The sequence below is a fragment of the Tauraco erythrolophus genome, chromosome 9 (genome assembly GCF_009769465.1).
Source record: "Tauraco erythrolophus isolate bTauEry1 chromosome 9, bTauEry1.pri, whole genome shotgun sequence".
NCBI classification, from domain to species: Eukaryota; Metazoa; Chordata; class Aves; order Musophagiformes; family Musophagidae; genus Tauraco; species Tauraco erythrolophus.
In genome coordinates this window covers 21344511-21361949 of record NC_141473.1, presented here as the reverse complement: position 1 = coordinate 21361949, position 17439 = coordinate 21344511, and the positions used below count along the sequence as shown (strand labels likewise).

The following is a 17439-nucleotide window of genomic DNA, read 5'->3' as shown; positions in this document are numbered from 1 at the left end:
AATACCTGATGTTCCTTATTAAGCTGCGTTTTCCCCATCCCATCAATTTAGAAGAATTAAATGAAACCGAAGATGTGCACATATTGATTTATTTGCTGGAGAATAAGTATTGATTTATTTGCTCTCTGGCCAGACCCCTTTGCTATAGGGCAGTGCTGCTCATGAGGAGCAATGGCTTCCCTTCCCAGAAGGGAGGATTAGCCTGCAGGCAGGCCTGTGGGACAGTGCAGACAGGCAGAGACTCCTGTGTCCAGGGGATTAGTTCCTGCCCTTCCCTTTGGGTGTGTGGAAGCCCTTCTGTATTCAGGATTTGGGGCGGGGGAGTAGGCAGCACAAGGAGGAGCACAGACATTGCTGGGAACTGTTGAGACTTTCACCAAGGAGGTCCCAAGAGTGGTCCGGGTTGGAGGTGTGAGGTGTGAGCTGCTGGTTGCAGATCCGTCTTGCAGGTAAGCAAAATCAGAGTGGGTCAACAGTGGTAAAGCGCGTCCTGCCCCTTTGTGAGCCTTTCTTTGGGACGTATATCACAGCAGACATCACTGGGTGGTGCTGTTACCCGCAATTCGGACCCTTCCTTGGTATCTACACATTTTCAGTCTTTGGAGAAACGGTTCATATTGGGGTTGGGTTTAGGGTAGCTTTTTGAAAGCAGCTGAAATAGAGGAAAGTAGGAGGCAGCAGTAGCTAGCTGGAAGGGAGGGTAGCTTCTTCGAATCCTCTTGTCTGTGCTTTGGCTGAGGCTTCTGGAGGAAGAGACTCACTGCACACAAGTAGCACTCACCCTCTTCCTAGGAGAAGTGCGTGTGCTCAAATCCAGCACCCTTCCGCAGAGAAAACTCAGCTTTGAGGGCCCCAGATTCCTGTTTTCTCCGGAGTGTTTTCTCAGCAGTGTGCCAAGGCACAGCACTCTCCTAGTTTACAGGGAGAAATTCAGATGAATTTCAGAGAAAGAGACATCTTCATGAAAGGAGTTGCCTTCTAGTGTTGTAAGTGTGTAAGTAAAATAATGTTAGAAAAGATTAGGAATTTCCTGAATGTGAATTCTTTAGAAAAGGAACTGGCTTAGATTATAATTTAATTCTATACTTTTTCTCATTTGGAGCGACTTTTAAGCATTTTAGAACTCAAATTTATTTTCTGATGGCTCGGGTCTTTTATTTTTGGTATTATTTAAAATAAATATGCCTTAACTATTTCCATTTATTAAAAAAAATCTGTATAGTTTAAATAGACACACATGCATATGAATATGTTGTATTGATTTAGGTAGATCCTATATATTATACAAATGTACACATAGATCCCATCATTCTCTTCTCACAACGGTAGTAACTTTAGGAGATTATTGGGAAACCAGGCAATGAAAGTCATCATTAACAGAGAGCAGAGACCCAATCTGTCCTTCTCTTAGTGACTAATCTCTGGCAAGCCATCTGACCTTTTTTTTTTACTCCTTGACCTGCCACTCTTTGCCTTGGTTGTCTGGTTTAGGCCTTCATCCTTCAAATGTTTACTACTTACTGCATATGTAACCATTATTTTAATATTTTCAAGGCAGGGCTTTAGACCTTGCCTACCAGGAAGAAATTATACTGAGTTAACTATACTGATTTAGAAACTGATTTAGTTAAATCAGTGCGACTCTCCTGAGCACTTTATATCACTTCAGTTTAAGTCGTGAGTCAGTGAGTAACAAATCAATTCTGTTGGCAGAGAGTGAGAAAGATTAGACTGGATCTTTAGCCCTTCTGTCTCAGTATTTATTAGGCTAAGGCCTCTGCAGGGCTTGCTGCTGTTCTCTTTAATTTTCCCTGCCTAATGGACCTGATCCAGCTCTTGATGTCGTAAATGAGGGTTTTTTCATGACCTCCAGCTGGGAGCTGGAGATGGCAATATCTTTATTAAAAACCTAGAGAAGCTTAGAATGGCAAATAATTCAAACTTGCCTCCTCACTGCATACAGAGTTCTCAGATAGTGATTTATATCGCAGAAATCACCTCTGCTCTGAAAAATGTAATATTCTACACTCAGGGCAGGAAAATTCATCCTATAAATACAACAATTTCTACTAACACTATGCTAAGAGTATTACCATGCAAAGGGTCATAATCTGATTCAATTTTCCCAACAACAGTGGATAAGTAAGATCTCACATATATTTTGAGATGGAATGAAGATAATCTTTTTCCAATCTCCACAGATTTTGTGCATTCAACTTGGATAGACTTAGGACTCAAGCTATTCCTGGTTTCGCACTGGCTTAACCAGAAACTAGCCTGTCGTTGCACTCCTAAATCAAAAAGCACAGCTTTTTCAAAATGTTCTTCAAAAAGTGCTAGCTTTTCTTTTTCTTGTTCTCCTCTACCTTTCTTCACACTTCTACAAACTACTACTAATAAATAAGAATTTCTGAGAATTTGCTGAACAATAATATGCTGAGTTCCACTCACTGAAAATTTTGCTGACTGCTTCCAAAACTGCTTACTGCTGACTGTAGAGAGTAACAGTGTAGCAGGGGTTGAACTCTTGGAGTGTCTCCCCGTAAACAAGTAAGATTGACTTACGTGTTTGCGAGCCTAAGATTTTAGTTTAATGCAAAGTCATTTTTATCTTTCTGAACTGGATGTTAATAAAGCTGTAAACTCTGTAACCAACAATGTCCTGGCATGCTCTTAAAATTTTTCTACAGCTCCTGGAAGTCTTTATGTTGTAAGTAGTGATGCCCCCTTCCACTTCCATCTCTGTTCCAAATGTGATTTTGTGTTTATTTTACAGGCTTATGATGGAACTTACATCTTTGCCTAAATTCCTTTGGACAAGTGACAACAAACTTCTGCATCACCATTTTCCGGACATGTTGGCTACTGTTCATACCACACAAGACATACCTGAAGAAGTTGTTTTTGGACCATGCATACTCCAGAACACTCTGCTGGACACTGTAGCTTTTATTGCTCTCAAGTGTTCTGATAGACGGAACATCCACTATGTATTTAAGGTAGGAGAAAGCAGCACTGAATGTTAGTCATATCAACAAGGGTTACACCATCCCTGTGAAGGCAACTTTGCCAAGGGGTAGATTTTCATTTTGTTCAGCACAACTAACAGCTCCTTCAAAGGGGAGGAGTAGCCAGTGCATTTCTGATTTATGAGCTGTAGACCGGAGGGACCTCAGTGACAACTGTTTGCTTTGCAGGAAGAATAGAGAGTCCCACTTCTACGCTGATAATTGATGACCTGCTTCAGCACTGACTGGGAATAGGAGGAAAGAAGGACAAATAGTTTAGAAACTTCACAGTCGGGTTTCATCCTTACAAAGGAGGCTTATCAGGAGGTGTGACAGCCCTGTGAGAGCAGAGAGGGAAGACTGTGGCGTTGCACTGATTCATGCAGGTGGTACATTCGCAGCATTTATTAACAGATCTGAGCAAACGTTAACCTGGTTAGCTCAGTAATCCATAAAAGTAAAATCATAATGGCAGCGATCTTAATACAGGCTGTATGAACCGTAGAGGATATCATTCAGGCAACTAGTCCACACAGTGTTCAGGCAGCCACAACCTATTGCTATTAGTACATGGACCTCCTAAAGTTATGTTAGGTATGTCTGTGTTACAGCTGCACTTTTCAATCACTGCAGAGAAACCACAGAGATATGTCTGTGAAACAAAAGGAACTGTCATGTAGAGAAGATCAGAAACCCCAGGACTGCGATGGAGTGTTAACTCCCCAGCTCTAGTTCCCAAATTTTTTTTTTCCTTAGCCACTATTTATCATAACATTTTCATTTGGATAAGGTATATTCCTCATGCTGGCCTCTTACCTTGGCTTTCTGGGTCTTGGAATGCATGTCAGTCACCATTGGTCTAGATGAAGACGAGGAGGTAGTGTTTTACAAAGTGAGGCAAGCAAATTTCCCACATGCTGTGGTGTGGATGGAACTGGGAGAGATCCAGGTTCTCACTAGAATTTCTGCACTTTGGAAGAGAGAAATCCCAGAGAGTATGTGTAATATGGAAGATGCAGCTGTTGGGAGATGCCTGTTTCACACTTTTGCTTTCAGCAATTTAAGAAAGAGAAGAAGAGACTTCAGGGTTTTTCTGACTATTTGCTTGAGTCTCTAGCACAAGTTTTCTTGCTTGGACAGCGTTATTAGTACTCCAGGAGAACTACAAGCTCTTTGGAGAAACGCCTCTCCTGAAATGAGGCTGTATTTATGGAATATTTCTGTATTTCTCCTGGGAGTTTTGGAATGACTGTAGACTCAAGAAAGAGCCTTAAAGGGTTTCTACATTGAAAGAGCCCTCCAGAGGGATGGCTTTAGTGTTTTGCTACATTTGAGCTAAGTAATTGTTATGCAGCCATGAAATTGGATGCCTGAGTTGGCTCAGATCTCTGTCTTTTGGCAGTAAATACATCAAATTCTGTGCAAGTTGCTGTTTCAGATGCAATTGGTGGTCCCATATCATGTTAGCTACTCATAATTAATAAACTTTCCAGAAATCAGGAACTGTTGTTAAGCTCCTGACTCTAAGTATAGACAATTACTTAACAATTTAATCATGATACTTTGTTGTTATCATGGCACGGAGGTGCAAAACGAAAAATGGGTTTTGATATACTGGCTACGTTACAAACAGAATACACACAGGAATAATTTGGCAAGGTAGATTCTTCGCAGCTAAGGTTCATGTTCTTCATAGTTTGGCAGCACTCCTGCAAGGCTTTGAGGAATATTATTTCTTACAAGGGTTTCCTCATCTTGGGCTTTTATGTTTAGTCCAAAAGGGAGCTCTGTGTTTTTTCTCTTGTTCTCTTGGAGACTATAATTTGAACTCCTTGGGCCAATTTGTTCACTTGGGCAAAGAAAATGCCTTGGCAACCATTGGCACAGCACAGGTGGTTCTTTCCAGCCAATCGTTTACCCCAGCAAAGCAAACCAGCCCTTTACAAGGTTGTCTATACCACTAAGTTCCTCTGCTGCTTACAGCTTCTTGTGGGTTCCAAGGAAGAGTCTTCTCTCCTTTCTCCTCTGGCCTCTATCAAGGAAACCACATTGCCTCCATAGACCAGCTGTGATTGAACCTGTTGGGCTGTGAAGCCTTTACCTCATATACGGGTGCAAAGGATTCATCTGAGGGATTGCCATCTCCAGAAGAGAGTGGACTTGAAGGGTTTGTAGTGTCTCTATACACTTGGAAAAACTAAAGCTGATGCATGCTTCTAGTTGACAGCACCCAGATCTTATGTTCAGTCTCTTACTCCTCTCCACCTTCGTTAAGCTCTCTCAGCTCTTTCCCCACAGTCCTGGTTCCTGGAGGAGCTGTGTTCCCTTTGACTTTGCTTAGAGCGCCGGGTGGATGCTCAGTATTTCTGAAACACAGAAACTAATGAATGACAGCCTCTGTCATAGCTATAAGTTACAACCACTGTGTGTGGGTGGGTGTGCTTGTGTCGCTGTCAGGCTTTCGTATTTCTCAATCATAGTTAATTACCATGGCGTTTAGAAATAATCAGTTACAAGGCATTCTAATTTATTTTCTCCCTTATACTAGTTAACTCTTATCCTAACGGTCCCTTAATATTTCATTCTTGTATTCAAGATACTGATGTGGTCATACTTTTCATGGTAGGTAATAGTGAGAGAGAGTTAAAAACAGGGAAAAAAATAGCCAAAATACTGCTTCTGATACCAAACACCAATGAATGGCTGTCCTGCAATTAGTGGAAAACAAAGAGCTATACATTGCTTGGGGTGAAATTTAGATCATACTTGTCATTAGACATTTTTCATTTCCAAACTTCTTCCTTTCTAAACAATGACTTAGTGCTTCAACAATTAGTTGAGGCTTTTTATGCACGTAAATGTTGCCCTTGATCGTCCTATGTTTCAGCCTCCAAACTATGAAAATCTTCCCCATCTTTCGAATACTGCAGAGGACATAGATCTGCTGTGGTAAACACCAAGGAAAAACCTATAAAGAAATAAATCATTCCCTATTCAGAACAAATGCAATAAAGTAACTAAGACGGGAGCCACACACTAAATGAGGAAGACAAGTCAAATATTTTATGGTTATATTATTTCCAGACCATAGTCAACCTGTGACTAAATGACTCAGGAGTCCTGTGGAGAAAGGAATATATGTGACTGAGGACTATGCTGTAATATACAGGCAGAAGGGAAATTTAATTTGAGTAGTAGACTTAATATTATTTTTTAACTTCTGAATGCCTGACCTTGCAACCTAAGCAACATTTTTTAACTTAATCTGTTTGGTGTTTCTGAATGCACACATAGTGAAAATAAATCAAACCCTCATGAGTCTCAGAAGTAATTTAATGAAAAATATTCACCTGGTAAGTTTTTATCTGTTTAGATACCTTGAAATGAATTCAATCGATCTATCAAAGGCAGAAATAGGAATATATAATTTTATTTCTGAAAAAGGAAAGAGATCATATAAGCGCTTCTTAGTTATATTTATTAAAATCTAATTTTTATGTAATCTACCCAAACAGTTATATATGCAGATATTGTCTCCTTGGGGTCTTGAATCAAATAACCAGGATTATTATTACACCTCCTGAGCCATACCCTCCTATGTCAGTGAAAACTCCACATGCAACTGCCCAGAGTGTGTGTTCATTTCCAGGCTCACACTACACTGATCCAGGGGGTCTTCACATCTCACACCCCCCAAGCCACAGCACTCACACCTCTCCTGAGTCATATCCCATTTTCCCATGGAACCGAGATCCCTAGTTACAGAGGAGTGCACCTTCTGTACCTCTGTGATCCACACCTGACAGTCCCATGGGACACCCTGCACTGGATAGAGGACGTCATCTTTGCCATGAGTGGGCTAGAGATTGACCAACGCACCTGGCATTGCTATGAGAGGTTACATGTGGCATTGATGTCTCCTTCTCCCTCCCATGCAGCTGTATTTCCAGAGCTCTCAGCACTCACACCAAGGAAGCCTTCTCCCTATCATGACCTTGAATTTGGTGACACTGGCGTATGAATTGGGTGACAATGGTGTATGAATTGGGCTCACAGCTTTGGCATACTGTCTCTGTGAGAGGCAGAAAACAGGCTTTGTTCTTGAATTTGATGGAAATCTATTTTGGGTCCCAAGACCTGAAACTTCTCTTTTTTGTGTCCTGTCTCACAGGTAGATGTTACATCTGTGCACAGTCCCACAGGACTGCCTTGGATGAGACTTGTACAAGCAGCTTCCAATAGCAAGGAGCAGAACTTGGAAGCTTACTTAGAAAACAGTCAGTTATATTATCGCTCTACTAGGAAAATCAACAAAAATGAGGAACTGCTTGTCTGGTATGATGAGGAGCTTTCCAGCCTCTTGGGTTTCAATGAGATAAAAGCTCAGAGTCCCCAGAATGGTAAGTACTAAATTGTTGGCTGCAGGGGTCACTGAGGACTGAAGTGAGTCTGCAACTTCTTTAGTAGGTGGCGATCTTATAATACAGGAAATAAAACCTCTCTAAATCCTTAGCTGGTCAGCTAAAAGAAAAGACCTTCTGCTTTGGGGATTGAGCTGGAGGCATAGAACAAGAATAAATTTACAGTTCTTAATGCCATTTTCATTGCTACTTTCCAGCAGGAGATGGTGCACTAGCAATTAATGCTGAAATTTTTGAGTTGTGTAATGGATGTCTATGTACCTCGGAATCCTAAAAGCCTAAAATATAAATTGGAAATATGCCTTTTTTACCTCCTTGAAGAATCAGGTATAAGCTAGTGTTCAGCTTTAATCTTGTAAATGAGCAGGGCTGTAAAAAATACATAACAACCCAAACAGTACTACATATAGCACAGTCTGCCTATTTAGCTTCGGACACAGTGGGAGCAAGGGAAAAGGCATGATTTTCATTCTGAGATATTGCTAGAAATTTGTTGCTCTAAAAGGAATTGAATAGGCAATTGTTGAAAAAAAATAAATCTAGATTATGGAGAGATCAAGCAAATCACTATCATGTCTATGCCAAGGTTGACTCCAGCTATCATTTGCTCCAAACTTTGATCTAGTTAGATTGGAACAAAACCCTTTCTACATTTCTTTTGGTTGATTTAAACAGAGATAATATAGCTTGGTTAGTAAAAGTGTAGGTTGGTAAATTTATATGATAATGTACTTGCCTGTAAATTAATATTAAATTAATATAGACATAATCATAGCAGGAACCCTAAATCATAGAATCATAGCAGTTTAACTGATTTCAGCATATTCTGTAGGCTTCTGTGTAGACACACACTGTCAGCCCTATGAATTTACCAGCGCGAAGTTTTACCTACGCAACAAACACTTTATCTAGACTTGAGACTTTAAACTAGCAGGAATAATGCTTCACCCAAATCAGCAGCCTTATTTTCTTATAAAAAGTTCAGTTTCTGTAGTTTGAGAATTGATGTAAGCTGTGCTAAGCCTACAAATTAAGGGTTGAACTTTCCTACGTCTCCCAGGCCTCAGATGTTGTCTGGCATCATTTGCATTTAAAAACTTCTGTGTGTCATGCAATAACGTAGCATGGGTACTGTTTACAAAGGTTAAGATGTGCTATACGTGTTTTGATCACTGAATTATGTACTGTCTGTTCATGGGCAATCAATCATCCCAATGAACCAGAGTGCAGTACATCCGGAGGCCAGAAGGAAACAGTGTCATGCCAATGCACGTTCCTTGTTTCTCCTGCTCATCACTGGCATTGTTTAACTTCAAATGTTATTTTCTGTGCCACAGGCATCTGTGCCTGAGGCATACAGCAGTTTGCCAAATGAGCATGAGTAAGGACTTCAGGCATTGTCATGAGATGATTTGTGAAAAGTGTTAAACTTACACAATATCCTATGCAGAAAATAGAGGCTTATGCAGAAAATAGAGGCTCATGCCAAAATCTTTGAGTCCAGGTCTAAAACACATTATTACTTGGGTATACAGAATTTGCATTCAGCCTGTATTAAAACCAGTGACTTAGGAAATGTAGACTCAAATCTGGGTTCAGACTTCAAATTGTTATAAAATTCACAAGGTTTTATCTACCGTTTTTTACTGGCCATTTTGTGTAACACAAACTTGGCTTGAGAGTCTAAATGAAAGCATTTCTGCAAGTAGTACATGGAGACAAATATGGGTGAACCATTTTCTTTAGCAGCAAGGGGCCTGATTCTGCACTGGCATTAGCTTTACCATGTGTAATCTTGTATGATACAAGAAATGTTTCTGGGGTTTTTATTTGTGTCAATGACAGGGTCAGAGTCTGCCCATGATTCTAACTTCGCAAAACTCATCATCTGTTGTCTGTTTCTGCAGAGCTGAGATGCCAAGAATGTGACCAAGTCTTTAAATGCGAGCATTCCTATCTCTCCCATGTCCGCTTTCTTTGTGTCCCAGAGAAGAGCACCCTGCTATGGAGAAACTTCCAGGACCCTAAGACTGAAAAGAGCAACTTTGCTGAGCAGACCACAAATTTCCACAGCCTGGCAAGGGATCTGGAGGTCAAAATGGCAGCTTGTAAAGATGATGCCTGTGGTCTCACAGGAGAAAAGAGAGCAAAATCTGAAGAGGCTGAGAACAACAGGAGCAGGAAAACAGTGTTGTTGGAGAAAACCAATAATCTGAGTGAGGAACATAACTGTGGGGGCAAGGAAGAGGTTGAGGGAGAGCATGCATTGGATGGTTCTTTCTGGAAGCTTAGTTCAGGGAGGCAGTCAGCTAGGAAGGATGCTTTAGAGCAGAAGCAGAGCGCTTTCACCGAGGTCAGGAGGATGAAGGAGAAGCTGAGGAATGAGAGACTGAAGGAGTCAGAACAGGAGGATGGCATGGTCCCGCTTGGTAAAGAGCAGGTATCAAAGGAAATGTTGCTGAACTCCTCTGGTAGTGCATTCTCCTTTGTGTGGCCCACCAGAGCCCAAGGAGAACTGAAGAGTGCTTTCAGCAAACCCAGTAAGTGTCTAGTAGAAAGAGCTGCAATAAATTCTTCTCATCCCATGAGTGAGTCACCAAAGAGCCTGGGGGAGCTGTCCGGCTTCATTGCCACCACAGACATCATGTGCTGCAGCACTCTTCTGAATTCCAAGTTCTTTGTGAGTGATTTGTGTAACGCTCAGATGCTGCAGACAGGCATCGCTCAGAGCAATGTTTTCCCATATACCTCAGAACCATGGCCCAAACAAGCGGGAGGACAGTTACAAAACACAACCACCACTTCTTCTTCCTCCTCCTCTTCCTTGACTCTTCTTCCCCCCACCTTCACCTCCTTTGGAGTGGCTGCCCAGAACTGGTGTGCCAAATGCAACCTGTCGTTTCGCATGACATCTGATTTAGTCTTCCACATGCGGTCACATCACAAAAAAGAATACTCCTCAACTGAGTCCCAGTGCAAGAGGAGACGAGAGGAGAAGCTAACATGTCCCATTTGTCATGAGTACTTCCGAGAACGCCATCATTTATCCCGGCACATGACTTCTCATAATTAGAGCTGTGCAGACAGATCTCACTAAGTGACTGGGAAGGTTGGGTAAAGAGGGGGAACATGATTCACTTGTATCCATTTCTTTTTGAGTTTACATTAATTTCTTACAGGAAATCACTGTTTACAGTAATTTATAAGAGGTGCTTTGCAAAAAACCATAAAATGTTTACAAGAGTCTGAGTGGGTTGTAAGTTTTGACAACTCAACCTAGCCCTTGTCAATCTATTTTTGAGGAAATAAAATAGTGAAATGAATGCACATGCAGTATTAATTTGCAAAGAGTTGGGAAAAAAGTTATTGTTTTGCAAACAGTTTTCTTTGCTTGTATTTGATTTGCTGGTGTCTGTGCAGTACAATGTAAATACAGAAGTAACAACCGCCTCATTGAATGAGGAATCTTTAAGCGCTAAAAAATTCAGAGCTTATATGCTAGAAGAAAAGAAATTGCTGTTTCTAGCAGCTTCAGTGGACTCACTCCTTTATGCTAGCTGAATCAGCTCTCTTACCAGATTGTAAGTCTGAGCAAAAAACTTCTATCTCACTGTCTCCTTTTCTTTGAAAGGGACTTGAGACTCTATCTGAAATTTGTGATCATCAACAGCTGGCCAACAGACTGCCAATGAGGATGTGACTTGTAAATCAGTATATCTGAGTTCTGTTCTAGGTTCTGCCACTTTTGAAATATCTTTTACAAAGTCAAATCAACCTGGATCTGTATCAAAATGTGACCTGTTGCCAATATTATTGTGTAGACGAGGAGCACAAATTTTGCCTTAATGTGTGCTCACAAGATCTGTATGACTTTGGTAGGTGTACAGATCTGATTGGAGCAGAGTTTGGCCTGTAGCTTTCAGGTTTTGGATATGCTAAAGAAAGCAACTAGGGTATTTGAGTTACTATTACTTTAATTGTGGAAGATAGGCCCTGTTCTGCTAACACCTAGAAGAGGAATATCCTTCACAAAATGACACAGTCATACATTAAATGCATTACATTAGACCAACTCATCTATCCTCTGGTTTCTACATGGGCCAGTTCCAGCTTTTTTTAAAGAAGGTGCCAAATTCTTTCTATAGCCTGTCCATATGAGACATTTTTCTCTTGCCTCCTTTGGTGTGAGCTCTGCTTAGTCTTAGAGGCAGGTGATTTATATTGCTGGGAGCGAGGCAGAAGCAACAATCCTGTCTATTGTTCCTGCAGCTCATCTGGTTAGCCTTTTATTACTTTTTAAATCCACTTAGGGACTTGCTCTTGATAGTTTATGACAACCTGTTCTTCAAGTGAGCATCTCTCTCTCGTATAGTATTTTTTCAGGTTGTCTGTTGATTTTGTGGCCTATCTCTAAGCCTCATCTGATATTGTTCCGTAATAACAGAGAATAATCAGAAACCACTCATTTCCCACCTAAAAGTACCCCTTGGATTTGTAAAGGACATTGCAATATGCTCCTTATTATCTTCAACCATACTGATGGTATAGTCCAGACTGCTTCACACTGGACTGAAGTTTTCTTTGAGTTCCCATGATGATGCCTAGGCTGATAATGCAAGTATCAGCAAGTAAACATATCTGAGTGATAAAAGACAGCCTGAGAGTCTTAGGCTGTCAGCTGGGATCAACATATTACACTCATTTGCATCTCTTGGGAGATTTCTGTAAGTCATGAGACTGTATTCTTCCCACTATGTTGCTATTGAACACTAATACATGGCTGTTTCCTATTAGTGTAAACATTTTACTTTTTGCAGGCCAACCACTGGCTGTACACCCCAGCTTTATTTTCCCAACATATAGTGATTAAACTGTTACATTATGCTTTCGAGTTCAGAAGACATAAATTGAAACTGGAGATCTGGTTGGATTGTAACACAGCTTTTCAAGGTCAGTGGTGGAAGCTCTTTCACTGAAGTCATTAAAAACCAAAATGAACAAAACCTTTGAAACATGTAGCACAAGGAACAACCTTGCATTGAATAAGGGATGATGTGGTTTCCTTCTAATCTTTCCATTTCTATTTTGTGTCCAGTAACATTTACTGTGTAAGGAATATATTTATGGCATGATTTAATGGGCCAAATTTCACTCCATCTGGCTTCATCTGGGTGCCAGCCAGTTTACTGTGAAGTCAGTGTCCATAAAGTGTAATGAAGGACTCCATGGTGTAACTGCATTCATATGTGGTTAGGGTTATAGTTCCCATTAGTAGTTTAGGCCAGATTGTGATCTCACTTATTCCAGTGCAAATTCAGAATAATTCTATGTTGCTATTCCTGATTTACATCAATTACTTTAAGATCAGCCTGGCCAAGTATAAATAAGACTAAAGCATTTTTGGTACCAGTGCTGCAAAACATTCTCTTGTATACTTACTGAAAGATGCCATGTTTTCTTGACACTTTTATGGTTAGAAACCTTGCTTTAAATTTTTTCTGGAAAAAGACAAGACCAGCTGTGTAATGCTCCCCAGTATCATGTTGGTGCATCGCTTCAACATTACCCTGCTCCAAGGGCCTGTTTTGCCAGTGTGCTACACCTGGCATATCATTGAGATCAGAATGAAGCAGTACCAAACCCAATCGGTCGCATATTGTCACTGATTTTATGTTGGTGCGAGTGATCTTGAGAAACAGTTGAAAATCAGCCACTGATTAACAGCTGCTGAATCTCAAAGCCTCTTCTGATGGGGTGTTAGATCTACATCCCTAGAGGTCTCACCAGTAATTAAAATTCTTCACTCTGCTTATGGTATGAGGCTTAAGCAAGCAGTTACAGGGAGAGATAGCTTTCCTTTATGTCATTAAATTGTTTTCTTTGGGGGGAGGGGAAGCTAAATACTCTTACCCAGCTTCATTATGGGCATATCTCAGCCACAGCAACTTACATACTGTGATGACATGCAATGTATAAATGTCTTCTGCACACAGAAAGGCAAGAGAACCAGTTATGAAAAGTGGCAGAGCTGATTCAAAATGCAAAAATGCAGAAGAGAAGTTTTTAATCATCTTTATTTCTCGTACTGTCCTCACCTCCTCCAGCTGCAGGGGCAGCTATGCTTTGGTCCTAGCATGTAAAGATTGGGGATTTTCCTCTGGCAGCATGAAAATCACACTGCAGGCAAATATGTGCAATAATGCCCTTGTTCCTTTGTAGGTGGTGGCTGGCATTAAAATTGAGTGAACAAATTGCTTGTTATAGTGGACTAAAGTATTTTGTGAACTAAGGCTTGTTTACACACACAACTGAGCAATATGACATCTTGTTGCCTGCTACACCTGTGCTGACATCGGTGCGAAACAGCATAGATGCCAACAGAACCAGAACTTGATTTCCTTTGTGTAAAATGAGCTCTTATGGAAAGCCCCGTGTGCAGGCAGAGGGAATGTCTTCTATGTGTCTCAAGTTTAACTGAGTGTCTCATCTAAACTGGGTTACATAAACCAAGGGGCTTATCCAAAATTTTTGCAGATTTTATTTCTTTAAAGGAAAATATTCATATTAAAGCTGAGTGATATTGCACAGGCAGAAGGAAGCCTATCGAGACAAAGAAAAACAAACTTCCTATAATTGAGTCATGCTGGAAGCTTTTTTTCCGTTATGTCTAGTAGTCTGAACATTTAAATTGATGCAGATGAAAGGAAGTCCTGCTGGAGGAAAGGCACCCCACTAGAGCAGGGGGTTCGTGAAGAAATGAAGGAACTTAAGGAATTCATGAAGGACTGCATTCAGTCACAGTGCAATACTGTGATTTTACAGCAGGGATCTGTGTCTTTTCTACAAGGAGAAATGCTTGGAAGGAAAAAAAAAGATTTTGTTTTTTAAAACAGGAGGAGACAATTTGAAGTAAGCTGACTGGTTCTTTTGCTGTCTTTGCTAGAAACGGCTTGTGTCATTTTGATCAAACCATCGTTTCTCATGACATCTGTCTCTGGATCAGTGAAAAGGGACATAACACAATGCTGTCAAGCTTAGCTGTTCAGGCTGTGTTTCTGCAGTGGGTTGTGACTTTACTGATAGGGAATGCCAGATTAGGATATTTGTTCACTCATTTTGACCCCTGAACTTTCTCTAGTGAAAATGTGTTTCTCCATCGAAATGGCGCTCACATAGGCTTTTGAATAATATGTATTTACCTGTTTTTTCTGGAAGTAGTTTTTTGCTAATGAATGCAGTTTGTGGGCTCTCATTGGTCTACAGAGCACAGTTTGAAAATCACTGGACTATGGCAGCTTTTGTGATATGATCAGGGAAGACTGCATGAGAAGCACTCTACAGAGAGCAAAGAATGCATCGGTTTGTAGCAAAAAAATGAATAAGCTAGCTGCCATTCTTGGTCAGAGTTCTGTGAATGCTAAAAGGAGAAAGATCAACCGGCTAGGAGGCCTGATACACCAACTCCTTTCCTCCTGCCTTTAAAACGAACATGATTAGGATCAAACTTTAGGAAGTTATTCCAGATGGGATGGTAAGGATATAAACTGTTGAACGTCCACGTCAGCTGTGGAACCAGAAGAGAGAAGGGTGGCAGTTTCAGCATGTTTCCTGTTGTGTTGTGGAAGGGCACTTCAGAAATTGCTTGTCCCTCCCTAAGAAAACTTCTAATTTTCTCATTTAAACCACAAACCATGGATTTTCCATAACTAATTTTCATTCATAGTTTTTTGATGTTCCAACTTCTCAATGCAGTGTAATTTTCTGTACAATTACTGTCTGTAGTTTTGTGAGGTCTGTTGATCACATTGTGCTGTAGTCATGGTTTGGTTTGAGCTTACAGTTTTAGTGGTCATTAGAAACACAAAATGCCAGGTGGACAAACCTGGGAGACATACATACAAAGAGGTACATAGAGCTCAGGATCTATGTCTTCCTTGACACTGTAAAAGAAGGTGGAGGATTGTCCTGGTTTTGAACAGATCCATACAGAAAAGATCCATACAGAAAGCAGCTGTGGGAAAAAAAAAAGAAAGTTCTTGACTGCATAGATGATAGAGACCAGCTTTAGTTCTGAAAGTGCAGGTTTAGGTTTCAGGGAAAGTTCTGTTACCTATCATAATTCCAGATGTTCTAGAGGTGTTTGGTATCTCCAAACAATACAATATCACTAGGTTCCGTGCCACTTGCCTCAGGGAGTCCTGTAGGCTCTGCCTCTGCATGTGTTTCCTTTTTGTTCTGAATTTGCGTCCTTTCAACTTCACTGTATTAAAGTGAGATAGGATAGGATGTAGTTCATCTATCCTGCTTGTTATCACTCCGCTCTGAAATAAGAATGTTGGTATTTTCAGTGTTTTCACACAACATCTTGTTTCCTGTGACCCTACCTTGGGCAAAAAGTACAGTCTAACACAATTTACACTACACCGTGTGCAGGTTCTAAGCTGATTGAGATGGAAATAAATATGAAATAGCAGTTTGCGAAGAGAAGAAAAAATAGTTTTTTAACATACTGGCCTTTGTTAAGCCTGATAATTTCAGTGCCAATTAGCCAGTGGATGACCTATGAAATAGTAAACAGTATTTTGTCAATTAACAAAATTTGTTGAGGTTGCACTTTAATTTTCCAGTGAAATCGATCACTTCAGTGAACTAACAGCATTATTGATTTCAAACAGGCTTACTAGCAAATGCATCTTCATTGTTTGTTTTCCTAACTGAATTCCAGTTTCTAAACATATTCATTATTCATAAGTACTTACCATATTACTACAGGAAGAAATTATTTTCTATTTGTGCCCGTATGGTATAGCTTTTGGTCCTTGAAAGGATGGTTAAAATTTTTAAATGTTGGGTTTAACATCTACTATTGTTTGTACATGAAAGCACAACTGATTGTGTTTAGGAAAACAAAGCAGTATATCTGGATCATTTAGATATTAAAGAGGCTTCAAAGACATTAGAAGAAATACATTAGTGTTGTTTACTCATTTAGCGACTATTCCAGTCTTTTCTATATTAAGTATCTTTAATATTCTTCATACATATCTCACTTTACATAAATTTCTGAATGAGTTTTAATTTCATTTGAATCTTTTTCACAACACTGAGAAATTCAACAACTAGCTAGTGTGTAAAAATCAGAATATGAAGATGACTCAAAAGAGTCCAGGTTAGTGATTGCACTGAGTGTAGTTGGTAAGACAAACAAGTAGTAAAAAAGATGGAAAGTCTATTTGATTGTTAAAATTACTTTCCTGTAAATACTGAAAGAGATTCTCTGCAGTCAGATGTTTAAACATGATTTATAAAAAAAAGCAGTAACTTACAAATGAGCAAGCAAACAGCGCTGTGTAACAAGTACAGACTCTAACTGACTAAATTTGGGGACCATTTTCTTAATTTAATTGCCTTACAGCTGGCATTTTGTAGAGATGAGAAATGCTGAGATCTAGATTAGAGTTATATATATTTCTAAATCATTGCAAAGACAGATGGCTAGATAAGAATTATAAAAGACAAGGAACATTGTTCATTGATTAAGCTCATGTCAATAACTCTGTTAGTTGCCCTGGAATACACCATTACTTAATAAGCAGCTTGTTAGCAGAGTGCAAAGGATATTTCTCTGAATTCTTTTTGCCTTTAGGGCAGGACACAGCAATCTGTTTTTAGCCTTAAGTGAAAACATATGATTCTTTTCCCTGACTGTTGATCTGAGCACTGGGTGAAAGAGTCAATGTACTGCCTTCCTCCTGCTCAGTCCGTGTCTCTCTGCCAGATATGAGGGGAAAAGCAGGCATGCACCTAAGAAATACCAGGAGTCTGGGCAACCATGACAGACTGGGAATGATTATTTTTGGTACATCTAAATGATGACATGGAAAAGAGACTTAATCTAGCTCTTGTAGTTGAGAAACAGACTCTCCCAACTACTGTTAATTCTTCCTTAAGATGTATAAGTAGGAATGTACACCATTTCCAAAGGAGCAGAGGTGCCTTTTCTATCTTTG

The 17439-nt window shown here is 40.1% G+C and overlaps 1 protein-coding gene across 1 annotated transcript; it reads left to right on the top strand.

Moving 5' to 3' along the window:
* The first annotated feature begins 2780 nt into the window (after positions 1-2780).
* Positions 2781-10502, top strand: ZNF488 (zinc finger protein 488). Its single transcript, XM_009986030.2, has 3 exons — positions 2781-2999; positions 7180-7408; positions 9337-10502. Exons 1-3 carry the CDS (start codon positions 2781-2783, stop codon positions 10500-10502), a joined length of 1614 nt encoding a protein of 537 aa, XP_009984332.1.
* Positions 10503-17439: the final 6937 nt, after the last annotated feature.

Coding starts and splice junctions, on each gene's coding strand:
- ZNF488 (XM_009986030.2), top strand. CDS start 2,781: ATGATGGAACTTACATCTTTGCCTAAATTCCTTTGGACAAGTGACAAC. Junction 3,000..7,179: donor ACATCCACTATGTATTTAAG/GTAGGAGAAAGC, acceptor CCTGTCTCACAG/GTAGATGTTACATCTGTGCA. Junction 7,409..9,336: donor AGCTCAGAGTCCCCAGAATG/GTAAGTACTAAA, acceptor CTGTTTCTGCAG/AGCTGAGATGCCAAGAATGT.